The sequence below is a fragment of the Trichosurus vulpecula genome, chromosome 3, assembly GCF_011100635.1.
Source record: "Trichosurus vulpecula isolate mTriVul1 chromosome 3, mTriVul1.pri, whole genome shotgun sequence".
Classification (NCBI taxonomy): domain Eukaryota; kingdom Metazoa; phylum Chordata; class Mammalia; order Diprotodontia; family Phalangeridae; genus Trichosurus; species Trichosurus vulpecula.
Window position 1 is genome coordinate 412,733,806 of NC_050575.1, and position 14,224 is coordinate 412,748,029.

Consider the following 14,224-nt stretch of genomic DNA (forward strand, 5'->3'; position numbering starts at 1 on the left):
AGCGGGGGGGGGGGGGAGAGGATGGGTAGTTTGAGGATTGTTCTCCCTATTATACAGATAAGGAAACTGAGTCTCAGAAGAGGGAAAAGGCATGGCTAGAGTTCTGCAGCTAGGAAGTGCCTGGACCCAGATTGGAAGCCTGCTATCCAGGGAAGCCTTGGCTAAACCTTTTTGAAAGCCATTTACACTGACGTATTTGAAGGCCCTTTTCTATAGGGTCTTATGGTTTGCCAACCCTTTCCCCCCTCTTATTAGGCATTTTATCCCCCTTGAACTGGGAGGAGAAGCTGAGTGATTTTTCTCCCAGGTTGTCTTTTGTGAGCCGGCCCAGCCATGTGCAGCCGCAGCCGTGCAGCCGAAGCCATGCACCGGCTGCCTGCCCTGGCTTACTTACTGAGGGGTTGTAGTGCTCTGTCTCTCCCACCTCATGAGTGCCCTGGCAGCCGACTGGTCATTGTTCTGCAGGGGCCTTGCTGGAGACGTCAGTTTTGGACCCGAGACTCATATCGAGGAAGACGACAGTGCTCACCACGACCTTGACCGCTGCTCCTGCTGGGCCCACACACACCAGCCCAGGGGAAGCATCCCCAACTGGACAAGAAACCTCAGGAGAGGCATCTGTGCTCCTGGCTGGAAGGGGGCCTGAGGCAGAGCCTGCCCCCAACCATGAGCCCACCCACTCATCTCCTGCAGTGACACTCCCTCCCACCACCCACCATCCTTTGACAGTGGGAGTGACCGTGGCCTCAGATCCTGGTGTGGTGCACCCAAGGGTGTCTGCAACCGAGTCCCCGAGCTCTGGAGATGAAGGCCCCTCGGCCAGTGTTCCTCCAGGGAACGACCAGACAGACAATGGCTCAAGTCAGCATCTAGGAGAGGAGAGCTCAGGAAGTGGGGTAAGTATTCTCGTCATGCATGGGCGGGCATTAGAGGTCTGGGCTGCGGCACAGTTCAGGATGGAAGCAGAGGGTCTCAGTAGCCAGGAGATGGTGCAGAAGCAAGGAAGGGCCCTCTAGCTCTTTCCCGGCACTGAGTAAGAAACTGAGGCCCTGGCCAGGGCAGGGATTGCCTAGGATCTGCCAGTCCTTGAGTGCTACCCCCGGCTCCTGACTGTGTGTTCAGCCCTCTCTTAGGAGAGAATGGAAGCCTGAGGCAGAGTGGGGAAGTCTGCCCCCACTCATAGCATCTCCTCAGTCTTCTGGCCTCCTCTTGCCCCCTTGCTGAGCTATCCTCGCACCCCAGCCTCAAACAGGCAGGAGAGAATTAGGCGGGTGCTGGGAGAAGCTTCTGAATGGCCAGACTTCGTCCCCGAGGGAATGTGTGTCCCATAAGGCCCTCGCTGGAGGTCTCCATGTGGAGGCTCATGTCTGAACTGAGGTTGGACTCCTGGCCCCTGAGGGCCCTTGCAATGTGGAGGGAGCTTTTCTGTGGGAGCCCTCCTGGGAGAGGCTGCCTGTGTGGCCATGCCTAGAGGCAGCAGAGCTTCAGATTTGGGTGGGGCTTTCACCTCCACATCTGCTGAAGGAAGGAGACAAGGTGGGAAGGATCAGTAGCAATGGATGAAGAGGTGAAGGGCTCTCAGGAGGGATGCACAGCCTGAACAAAAACTTGATGGTGGGAAAAGTGGATCAGGGACAGGAAGAAGGCTGAGCTCCCTCCTTAAACGAGGTTCTTGGTTCTGTCTGCCAACCAGAGGGGCAGAGGGTACTGACGAGGCAGGTAGCCCAGGGGAGTGGCATCCTGCAAAGTGATGAGGTTTTCCCAATAATGAGAGTAGGGTGGGCAGTCAGGGCAGAGACCCCCCCCCCCCCATTGGAGGCTGGTAGAGGCTCACATGAGAGCTGACCCAACTTTGTGTCCTTTCCCACAGAGTGATGACTTCACCTTTGCCCCCTCCGGAGAGAAACCTATCCCGTCACTGGAGGAGAACAAACTTCACCCAGAGGTGTTGGACTCTGAGGCCACAGGAGCCTCGCAGAGCATCCTGGACCGGAAGGAGGTTTTAGGAGGTGACTTTCAGTCTTTCGTTAAGGGCCTACTGTGTGCAGGGTGGGCGGGGGGAGGCTGGGAGTTGGGTTCCCTGGGTGTAGCCTCAGGGAGGCCTAGGCACAAGTGAGAGCCCTGAGTGAAGCAGAGGGAGCAGATCAGAGGCATCACCTGTTTGGGTGGGGCTTGAGTTTCCCACCTCCGAGTCTTTGTTCATGCTATTTCTCCTGCCTGGGAGTCCTTCCCTTCTCCTCTCCAAAGCAAATGAAAGCTCTAAGTAGGGTTGTTTTCCAAATCTCCCTCTTGTTTGGGGTGAGAAACGGGAGACTCGCTCAGTTTGTAGCATCCCCTGGAACACTTCTTGGGGTCTGGCCATGCAGGGGAGGGTGAGTGACTTCCTGAGACCTGCTCCAGGGTAGTTCACACTGGGCACAGGGAAGTCCTAAGCCTGGTGCCAGTAGTGGCAAGATGCCGGCTTGCTCTTGACATCAACCAGGCAACTGGAAGCAGGGTGGAGGCCGCAGGTGGGAAGTGAGCTGGGTGAGGAGAGTTGTCGGCCCATTTTACAGATTGGGAGTGGTGAAGCGGGAGGTTCACTGACGGGGAAGCCCCAGGGCTCAGCCTGCCTCCCCACGCTCAGAGTCGTTGCCTCGGTTTCTGAACTGTGTGGCCGAGGGCTAGTCCTCCCATGGGGAAGCCGGCAGTGAGGGGCTTGCTCTGGCCAAGGCGGGAGCTTCTGGCTTGTTCTAGTTCTAGTTTTGTTTTGTTCTTTCTTAAAGGGCTAACTCTGTGTGTGTGTGTGTGTGTGTGTGTGTGTGTGTGCATGTGCACGTGTGTCCCCTTTCTGCTCCCCCAGGAGTCATCGCCGGCGGCCTCGTGGGCCTGCTCTTTGCTGTCTTCCTGGTGGGATTCATGCTGTACCGGATGAAGAAGAAAGATGAAGGCAGCTATTCCTTGGAGGAGCCAAAGCAGGCCAATGGCGGTGCCTACCAGAAGCCTCAGCGGCAGGAAGAGTTCTATGCTTGAGGGCCTGGCGGCTCCTGGAGAATGGCGGATGTTCCTCCCCTTCCCTGGCTGCCTCACCCCCTTGCACACAGACCCTCAACCGTCTCTTCCACTCAGGACTTGGAGCCCGGAGTCTCCCGCACGCCTGGCTGTGTCTCCAGTTTTGGCTCTGGCCTGGTCCACTCTGGACCAGAGCTCATCAAAGGCCAGAGCATAGACTCTACAGCCTAGGCTGGGTCTCTATATGCCAGCTTGGGGTGGGGTGGGGTGGGGGACAGGAGGGAAGACTTACATGTGACCTTTCAAAAAGAATGAGACTTTACTCCCTGGTTCTTCCAACATTGGCCTTGCCAGCTGGCCTCCCTCCCCTTCCTCAGTCCCGCTCCTCTCCCTTCCTCAGCCCCCCTTCCCTTGCTCTGGCCCCACCCTTGCTCCAGCCCCCCTCCCCTCCCTTCCTCAGCCTACTTCCCCTCCCTCCAGTCCCCCTCAGCCCACCACCCCTCCCGATGGTCCCCTCCCTTCCCTCCAGTACCCCTCAGCACACCCCTCTCTCAGAGGGGCCTCAGCTAGCTAAGGCTGTGGCCAGTGGCTAGTGGTGTTTCACCTGGCTGGCACCAACAGATGCCCCTGTGAATGACCAGGCTCCAGGGATCCCCCAGCAGCCCCTGCTAGCCGGGAGAAGGAAAGAGTTTGGACAAGTCTGCCTTCCCTTTGTGCCGGGGGCAGGCCTCCCCCAGAACCCCAGTGATTCTTTTGCACATTCCTCTGTGATTCCCTCACCCCACCCTCTTGGCCCACACATAATTAACTGGGCTGTGTTACTTTGGACATAAATTAACTTCACCCCCACCAATTCCGTCTAAAGTCCACAGGGCCCCAAGGGTCAGGGGACAAGGCTTGATTTTTTTCCCCCAAAAGGTACCAAAATTTGAAGCCAAAACATAGTTTCTGTTTGTGATGTTTGTCCCTTGTTTAACAACAGGGTATGAATGATCTGGTACTTATCCCCAGGGAGTGACACTAGCTATGCCTGGGTCCGAGCTTTGCCGCCTCCCCCAACTCTGACCTACGGTACCAAGACAAAGGCGCTTAGCCTGTCTCCGGGCTTGGGAACTGGGGCCGACCCATCCCTGGGCCTCCAGCCTCTCTCATTGGAGGCCACACGGATGGGACACTTCTTTGGAATTGGGCAGTCGTGGTGGCGGCTAACCTCTGGCTCACCTCCACCCCCAAGGCCCAGCCAGAGGTGGGAATCTTCCTTTCCCTGAGTGGTGGTCATCTTTGGCTTTTGGCAAAGCTGTGCTAAATCCAATGGGTTTTTCCATGTACAGTAGATTTTCATAATGTAATAAACTTTTAATATAAAGTAGTGGGAGCTCCCATCTCTGACTCTCTCTGCACTGGCTGGGGATAGTGGGTGGGCTTTGGGGTCTAGGGAGGCCCAGCTGGCCTCTCTTTGCTCCCAGCATCCCATGCTACATCCGGGAGGGGTGGTGGGAGTGGGGATGACATTGAACCATGGGAGGCTTTCTGAGGCCTGGCATTTAACTGGATCCTCTTTCTCCAGCTGATGGAGACCACAGACTTCAGTCCCCTCATTTTACACAGGGAAGGAGGTCTGAAGCCTCTCATCCAGGGTCCCAGGTGCAGTGGGTATCAGAGATGGGGTCTGAAGCTTAGGTCTCCGACTTCACAGTCAGGGCTCTCTCCACCAGTGCCTCCAGCCTTGTTCCCTATCAGTAAGACACCAACCCAGAGACCCTGAAGACACAATCACAGTGTCCTAGGCCATGCAATTCTGCCCAGAGCCCTGAAGTCACACAGGTGGGACACGGCCTGTGGGGGCTGCTCCATGTCCCCAAGGATAGGGCCAGCCCCAAGGGAGCAGCTGGCCAGTGCTGCTTGGAGAGCCTGGCAGTCCCTGCCTCCCCCTGCTCCCTGCTGGGCTCTAGGCTCACACTCACTCAAGTAGGGGCCAGCCTCTGTTCCCTCACCCCAGTGGGGCCAGGAGCAAAAAATCAAGAAGCATTTGGTAGGTGCCCATGGTGTGCCCCCCACTCCCAGGTGCCGGGCATGCAGAACAAGGAGATTAGCCCTGCCTAGACAGATGCCTGCAACATGCCTGAGGTCTACCTGGGGGGAAGGGCAGGGGAAGGGAGGGTGGCCATCAGCACTTGGGGAAGGGTGTCAGGTGAGGTTTCATGGAGGAGATAATGTGGAGCAGAATTTTCTTGGAAGCCAGGAATTCCATGAGATGGAGGAGAGGAGGGAGAGGAAGATGGCGGGCTTGGAAGAACAGCTGTAGTGGGGGGTATAATGGTGTGTAATGAATATGCTTGGCAGCAGAGGCTGGGGCCAGGCTGGAAGGAGATTTTCTGCTTGGCCCTGTAGAGGATAGGGAGTCTTTGGCACTGAGCTCTTCGGGGAAGGGTGTGATGTGGTCAGTCAGTGATTTAGGGAGATCAATTGAACAAGAGCCCTGGGTTCAGGTCCTGCCTCTGGGACCTGGCCTAGGACACAGATAAGTTGGGGCTCCGCCCCAGGGAGGGACTCCACACGGATCACATCACCAGAAGGTCCTCGGTCTGTGCCCAGGCACTGCCTGGTTGCTGGAGGGGAAGCCCTGAGGAGGTTCCTCTGTTGGCTTGTCACCTTGGCAGATAGGAAGAGCCTGGCCCAAGAAGGGATGAAGGAGGGAGCAGAGAGGCCATCAGCAGTTGGGGAGGAGGGTCAGATGAGGGAACGCAAAGTTAAGGTGGGGCCCGTGGCACACACTGACACCTCCCTCCCAAGGCACCAGGGAGTCTTTCAAGATGCCTGAGCCGAGATGTTCAGAGCCTCCATTTCCTAGTCGGACCTATCCCCCACACCCAGGCCACCATTTATGATCTTGTAAAGGGATGTGGCCGGGGGAGGTCCTGGGGGACCCTGTTTCCAGGGACCCGAAGCAAGGCCTGAGCATCCTGGTCACAGAGTTGGACAGACAGACACACAGAGAAACGGCTATGGAAAGATGGAGGGATAGAGGAGGATGGGGCGGAGGGTTCTAACAAGGATGGATGGGCAGCGTGTACCACCTACCTACCTCCTCACGCAGACCCCAGGCCTCCGCTGTAGTGACCCCCATCACTGCAGGCTGCCCCAGCCCACAGCCCACCTACCTGCCCCCTGGCCTAGCACAGAGTTCCCTCCCCTCCGGCCTCCCCTTCCAAGAGGGCTAGAATAATCTTTGTTCAGTTTCTTGACACCCAGGGAGGAGGAAGGGAAAGTAGCTGAGAGGTGGTGGTGAGAGTCTGTGGGACCCTGCCAAGCCCCACCCTCTGCCCAACTTTCACCATCTACAGTCTGGGGAGAGAGTCCTTTGTTTTGTTTTGTTTTTTATTTACATTGTGTCCTACTCAAATGCATCTTTCCATATTTAAGTGGGTTTTTTTTTAATGTCCAGTTTTGTTGACTATCTTTTGGGTTTACATCGGTTGTGTTTCCTAATGTATCTCTCCCTCATCTGATCAAACGAGCGCACCTCTTGTAATAAAGAATGAAAAAGAAAGGGGCAGAAAAAGGCAGTTCCAGCAAAGGAGTTACTTCGCCCTCCCTAGGGGATTTCCCCAGCTCCCCGCTTGCACGGCTAGGTTGGGTTCACAGGGGGTGCCCACTATCAGTGGTCCCGGTGATAAGTCTGTGGGGCTATATGGCTAACACTTTCACTCATGAGCCCCCACTGGTGTGTTTCCTATTATCAATTAGTCAATGGCCTAATTAGCTCTTAGCAAAGGCATTTAATCAAATGTTGTAGCAGGAAAAGGAATATCCTCCCTTTGGGGAAGAGACACTTTAAAAATGGAAAAATGGTCTGAATGGGGAAGATCTCCATGGCTAACCACCCCCTCATCCATGGACTGCCCATCCTTCCCTCTGGGGAACTGGTACACTTGATGTCCAGGGTTTGAGCTTTTGGGCTTGCCTCTCAGGGAGGCAGACCGCTCTGAAGTTTTCTGGTGAATGTAGCCCTCACTAGGACCCAGTCACCTGCCAAGGGGGCAGCCTCAGAGCCCATCACAGTTCTGGCTTGGCACCATCCTGGATCTGTCTGTTCCCAGAGCAGGGATCTGAGTTGTCAGAGCTGGCAGGGGTCTTAGAGATGAACTAGCCCAACCCTTTCATTTTAGGGATGGAGAAACTGAAGCCCAGGGAGAGGAGGAAATTGTGCAAGGTCATACAGGTGGTGAGAATGAGAGCTGGGATCCAAACTCAGGTGTCCTGACTCCAAATTTGGTGTGCTTTCCCCAGGACTGTCCTTCTGCCTCTCATGGCCTTGGCCAGGGTTCACGAAGCCCCTGGGGAGCTGAGCTCACACTAGTAATGTTTGGTGTGGGGCTGGGGCACAAACGACTCCCTAATTTATCTCAGGTGGGGAAGGATGACCCTGGTACACTAAGGCTCACAGGGGAGAGGCTGCAGGAGAGCATGGACGGGGAGGGGAGAACTTAGCTCCTGGGAGCTGCCTCCTGTTGTAGCTAATTATGTTTGTTGACTGGGGGGGGTATAGTATCCTGTGATGGGGAGAGGCACCTTGAGGCCAGGAGACCTACCCCTGAAACATACTGCCTTTGTCCTGGCAAATCTTTGAATTCCTCAGTTCAGTTCACTCTCCAAAGCTATGTTTCAGAAGAGTCACCATATCTGCATTGATTGGAAGCACATTGATGAAAACCCAGGTCTGGACAAAAGCAAATACTATCAAAGGAGAGGCTAAGCTCAATGGATCAGAGTTGTTAGGTCTAAGTTGTTCAAAGTGTGGCTATCCTCAGGCTTTCCAGGGGAAGGATTGACCATAGGATGAGGGACAGTGGAACAGAAGGGTGGGCTGACCAGCTTGTCACAGGCACTTAATAGGCTCTGGAACCCAGAGCAGCCAGCAGCCCCTCCCTGGGATCATCAGCACCCTGCCAGGCACCAGAACTCTCAATTCTATAGACTCTTATTGGGAGCCTTGTGGGGCCCTATGCTGGTTCTATGAAGATCAATATGATGTAGGAGCCATTCTCAAGGAGCGTAGCATCTCATGGGGGTACAGAGCACTCGGAAGACCCAGGGATCAGGTCCCAGCTCTGTCCCCAATTCACCGTGTGACTGGGCAAATCCCTTCTTCCTATGTGCCTCAGTTTCCTGCATCTGACCAATGAGTGAAATGGGATAGATTATCTCTAGGTTCCTCCCAGCTCTGACATTCTATTCTTTTTTTATTTTGAAATAATATTTTATTTTTTCCAATTACATGTAAAGACTATTTTTCACATTTATTTTTATAAGATTTTAAGTTCCAAATTCTCTCCCTCCCTCCTTCCCCTCCCACTCCCTAAGTTGGTAGGCAATTTGAAATAAGTTCTATATGTGCAATCATGCAAAACGTATTTCCATATTTGTCATGCTGTGAAAGAAGAAACAGAACAAAAGGAAAAAAAAAACTATGAAAAGAAAGTGAAAATCATCTGCTTCAATCGGCATTCAAACTCCATTAGCTTTTTCTCTGGATGTGGAGAGCATTTCCATCATGAGTCTCCTGGAATTCTGATATTCTTTTCTAAGACAACTCCCATCCCCCACTAAAGCCTCCTCTAGCTCTGGTATCACATGTTCTGTGGTACAAGTGTGGGGATCCCCACCCCTCTCAACTTGCACAGTGAACCACAGAAGAGCTGCTCCAGGTTTAAGTGACACATATATTCAAAACCATAGCTTACAAGCCCCCACTAGTAGGTTTACTGCTACTAGTCAGTAAAAGGTCATAATTAGTTCATAGCAAAGATATTTAATGAAACAGCATAGCAAGAAAAGTAGCATTGAAACATTCCCTCCTTAATCCTGGGGTATCTTCTTTCACAACTAGGCCCACTCTGAATGGGAAGAATGGACACGTGGGAAACCACAAATTTAAATGACATTTATATCCAGAGCACCCATGTGGAAGAGTACTGGTAAGCTTAGAGCCTGTTTTCTTGTACTTACATGGGCCTTCCTGGCAGGATCCTTCTCTCAAAGCCTTTAGGTTTCTGGCTGGCTCTTTGTGCAGTCCTGGTCCAGATGAACTCACTTCCTATGGTTTCTCTTAGGATTTCTTGATCATTATTCAGTCTGGTACCTTTCTAAATCTTGGAGGGTGTGTGGAGGATCTGGGCTTCCCTATGACTTTTCCTTCTTCCTCCCTCCTCTCCTTCTCTCCTTTCTTCTTTCCTCCCTCCCTCCCTCCTTCTTTCTTTCCTTCCCTCTTTTCCTTCCTTCCTTCCTTCCTTCCTTCCTTCCTTCCTTCCTTCCTTCCTTCCTTCCTTCCTTCCTTCCTTCCTTCCTTCCTCAAAATACAGACCTGTGATTTTTTTCCACATAGGGCATTCCACGTATTGAAGAAACTCTTTCCAATACAGTGGTCAGCTCAACAAATTGAATTGTCCAAGGTATTGACCAAGAGGGAAGTGGCTTAGGCTCCTGGACTCATAGTAAAGATGTGCCTGAGGTGCAACTGGAGCTCTGTCTAGTGCACAGTAGGCACTTAATTAATGAGAGGCCTAGGTGATTGATTGATGAAGCGCCTTGCTCAGGTCAGTGTCTCCCAGCCAGTCTGTGGATAGGACCACAATTGGGATCCCTGGACTGGAAGATTAGCTTTCTTCCCCTGCCTTGCCTCTCCTTACCACATAATACTAATTAATCCACAGCCTTAATGGGCCGTACTTTATCCAGCAGTACCCAGGGGTTGAGTGAATGGCTTGTTTCCAGCTGAAAATATCTGCGTCCAGAAAGGTTGACTGATCTTAACAGCTCAATTTTTGTTCCCACAATAACGAACTAATTTTCATGACCCTGATCCATTCATTAAAGCTGGTTTGTCAGGCTTTATCGCCTCCCAAAGTTTGGGCTGCTTGTAGATTTGTGAGAGCCTCTTCCTCCATCAGGATTTATCAAGTCAAATCAATTCTGGAGAGGTGGATGAAGCATCTACTATGTGCCAGCACCTTGGCTCAACCCCGGTAAGACAAATGTGACTGGAGCAGAAAGGGGGCATGCACCCGGACAGTCACACAAGTCAACTGCAAGTCATGTCATCATTTCGCTGATGTCATGGTCCTCTTCGAAAATGGAGGACGAACACAACCTAATACATGGCGTGGACTCTTTGGGAATGATGAAGCCATCTCTCCCCTTCCTGGTCCCTGAGCAGGAAGAGACAAGGCCTCAGTGAGCCTTAAGAGGCAGCTTCAGCATCCTCAAAGCACCCACTGAGCGCACACACGTGGTTGGCCAGAAGCAGTAAGGGTTGCTCTGCACATACCCTGCTCAGACCTTATACCAATTTGACAAAGACACAGCTCAGTGCTCTCAAGGAGCTTCCAACCTGCTGGGGAGAAAGAACCTGCTTGTTGATAAGACTGGACAGGTGAAATAAAAGGCAGACTGTGAAGGAAAGATGGAAACAACACCTAGTGTCCTTGTGGTTGGGGGGAATCAAGGAAGGCTTCATGGAGGAGGAAGTACTTAAATTCAGCTGTGTAGGAAGAGAAGGAAATGTGCCCCAAGTGGAGATGGGAGAGGGGGTCCCCTCCCGAGGCAGCCATGTTGGGCACTGGTGCATGTTTGGGGCATGTTACTCTGCATGAGGGAACCTGCTTCTGAGAGAGTTGGGTTGACATGATGGGAGCGTTTGTAGACAATCTGTAACTGGCTCCCTTTGCTGACCATGACAACGAGAAAAGCCTCTTTGGCTGGCTGCGCAGCTGGAACTGGGGGTGTCTTGGCCTTCTCCTTCTCTTGGAGCTCTGCTCTTGGGGAGAGACAGCATTATCGGGGAGAAGCCTTGGACCCTCTTCTCTCTGAAGAAAAGGGACATGTGGCCTGTGAAAATGGGCCTTGGTCTTCTGCTTCACTGGCTGTTCTTTCTTCTTAAATGAAGATTAATCTGGTGGCTTTTACCTTGTGAATTGGAAAAAGGTCAGCAGCCCTGGAGTCTGGAGTGGGAGACGGCCCAGCATCAATGCCTCGAGGGGCCCGGAGGATCCTTCAGAAGTGGCTTTTGGGACAAAGAGTCGAGCAGCAATCCTGCCGCGTCTGGACTTGAACTTGTCCAGGCGATGTTCTGTAGACACTGCTGAGTCTGGGCCTGCTCTCCCCGGAGGCTGCGGTGGTGTGGGCCCCTGGGGGATGGAGAGGGAGCATATGTCCCCGTTACATCTTCTAAGTTAATGTCCCTTTGCAAAAGCTAATGGTTAGTAAGTGTTTCAAAGGAGTGGCCCCTAACAGCAGTGGGACACACACAGCTGGGGCGTGGAGGAGAAACAGTGTGCCCCCTCAAGGCAGCCCTGGGACGCCCCCCAGGAGAGGGGACGGACAGTCCTTGCTCTGAGAGAAGAAGGAGGGACAGCAGCGCGTTGTTGAGGAACTCTTTGCATCTCCACAAGCATCTCTGCGCCTTCCCCATAGCTGCTGGTTCTGCCCTCGGGGGCCAATGCCTTATTCCTTGTAAGACACTTCAAATCTGTGAGAACAGCTGCTCTGTCCCCATTGGCCTTCTCTTCTGTTAATCAATCCATAAACACTTACTAAGTGGTTGCTATGTGCCAGGCATTGTGCTAAGCGCTGGGGATAAAGAGGCCAAGGACAATCCCTGCCTAAAGGAGCTAACATTAACAGGGAGACTTCTCCAGAAGAAATAGTCTTCCTATGACATGATCTTGAGGGGCCTTATCTACACTGTTCCCTTGGTTTACTAACCTAATGAAACCCAGCAGTTTTGCTGTCGACAGAAGTTTGCTGAAGAACCCTTCTCCCCCCAGCCCTGCTCCCCACTCCTTTCAGGGGAGTGGGGGGTCCTGATTCTCCCAGCCACACCTTCCTCTGCCCACTGGGGCCACCTCAAGGTGGGAGTGTTTCTAGAGTTCCCCACCTCTCATCTCCTTCCTCTCTCTCCTGTAGCAGGTAGAGAAAACCCAAAGGCCCCTCGTTCAAAGCAGCTAGTTGGTCGGGAAACATGTAGATTAGCTCAGGACGGTTTTAGTCTGGGGTAGGGATTCTTAATCTTTTTTGGGTCATGGGACACTTTGTCAGTCTGATAAAAATTGGCTTCAGTCTATAGACCTCTTCTCAGAATAATTTTTAAAAAATTTATAACAGAAGAAATATTAAATTTTAGAGAAAATAAAGCTGTAATTTTCCCTCATCCTCATTCACAGATCTCCTAATATTCATCAATGGACCCTTGGTTGGGGGTGGGTCTGTGGACCCCAAGAACTTTTGGTCTACTGTAAGATCTCACATAACATTTTGTTTCTGCAAAACTAGGAAGATTAAAAATACAGATTATTAATACAATTCATAAAAGCCCTGAGCCTTCAGGTAATCCTTTGACTGACAGGCTGGAAATGAGGCATTGTGGTCAGTTAAATTTGTTGGATCCAATCATCCACTGGCTTTTCCCTTATCCATGTTATCTATGTCAAAGGTACTCATTTAAGACAAAATAAAAATGATCTTATCTTTATCTAGAAAAACATCATTTACAAAAAATAACCAGTAAGCAAATTTAAAACATCAAATGACTACTTTTAAACAATGCTGGCCAGTTGTATGTGGCAATAAAGGAAAAAGAGGAGACCGAGAGAGATAGTAATTTCAGCCCCCTTGCAGTGGTTTCTCTGCTTAGGCATAACTGTCACTCTCTGCCGGGTTCTTTCTCTTAATCAGACAACTGGTGAACTAAAGAAAGGAAAAGACTCTGGCTCACTCCAGGTAAGGGTCAGCTCCTGGAAAGCATCCTCCACCTGATGTTGCTGATGTTGCGGTTCCCTGTCCCCCTGCCTGACTATGCCCGGCCTCTCTTAAAGAGACCTTCAAACTGTTGCTTCAGTGAAAAAATGTCATCCACCAGTGCCCATGGTGCCCAGGCCATGATAGCTTCATCTCTTCCTGGGCAGGGAAAATGCGCCTTTCTGGGTCTTTAGTGACTAGGATCCCCTCCCTAGGCAGCTAGTCTGAGCCTTCTCTGAATGCCTGTTGAGTTAGTGCCCCCATCAGAGAGGAGATGAGGCTGGTCCAGTATGGTCTGTACCAGATGAAGTTGTGCTAAGCCTGGGCCATCGCTGCTTCCCTTTCTAAATGCTCAGAAACCATCACTTTAACAGCATGGTTCTGAGTTTTGCCAGCAGCAGAAAAGCCTGTTTGTGTACACACACACACACACACACACACACACACACTCACATACATATACTGGACACTTCTTACTCTGTTAGCTGACGCAGAGCCTCAGAGCCAACCCCTACCTACTGGAACAAGAATTCTCTGTACACAAAGCAGTTGTGACGTACAAGTGACTTTCTAGCCTCTCCCTGAAGATCTCTGAGGAGGGGAAATCTGCCACCCCTTCTCCAGGCAGCCCATTCTCCTTTGGAACAACTCTCATGGTTCAGAAATTTCCCCCAAGATCCAGCCTAAATTGGCCACTTTCCAGCTCCCTCCATCTCTCCTCGTTCTGGCAGAAGATACAGGGAATATAAAAGGGAGAGATGGAAAATCAAGTGAATAGCCAGCATTTGTATAGTGCTTTTTTAAAAGTTATTTTGCACACTAACAGTCTGCCCCTCCCCGAACCTTCTGCCTGCCTGCCTGCCCCTGAGTGAGGAAATGAGCCTGAATACTTATCCTCCACCTGCTTCTGGCTTTGAGAGACTCCTCACTGGGTTGGAGTCCCCTTTACAGGCCTTGATGGAAAAGCTACTGATGAGGGCGGTCCCACTGGACAGAAGCAGCAGCAGCTTAAAGCTAGTAAGATTCTTAGGGGATGAGATTCCAGCCAGGGGCTCCTCCAGAAGAAGCTATCTTTGCCTCCCCTTTTGGGATTCCCTTCTCTGGCATTGCCTTTGTGAACAACGAAAGGTCCTGCGAGGTCTGTAAAGGTTTTGGATTTTTTTTTACTGCCCTCACCTCTGTGTTGGGGAAACCCTCAACTAGAAGAAAAACAAAATTACTATAATTGACAACTTTTCTAAGGAAACCAAGGTGGGGCTGAGGAACCAGTGAATGTGAGAACAACTGCCATGTGACTGAGACACATCAAAATAGAGCAAGTTTGGAGAAGAGAGGGGGTCTCTCAGTAGGATTGGGGCTCAGAAGCTAATTCTGAGTGGGCAAATCCACATTCATCACAGTCTCCAGACTGATGAGTTGGTATAGTCACCCAAACAGA

The 14,224-nt window shown here is 51.8% G+C and overlaps 1 protein-coding gene across 1 annotated transcript in view; it reads left to right on the top strand.

Moving 5' to 3' along the window:
- SDC1 (syndecan 1) overlaps positions 1 to 3,424 on the top strand; it is a 28,572-nt gene extending 25,148 nt beyond the window's left edge. The window contains exons 3-5 of the mRNA XM_036748382.1: positions 466 to 896; positions 1,871 to 2,009; positions 2,843 to 3,424. Of these exons, the coding sequence (XP_036604277.1) occupies positions 466 to 896; positions 1,871 to 2,009; positions 2,843 to 3,012 (740 nt within the window). The 3' untranslated portion in view covers positions 3,013 to 3,424. The remainder of the gene's footprint in view (positions 1 to 465; positions 897 to 1,870; positions 2,010 to 2,842) is intronic.
- The last annotated feature ends 10,800 nt before the right edge of the window (positions 3,425 to 14,224 follow it).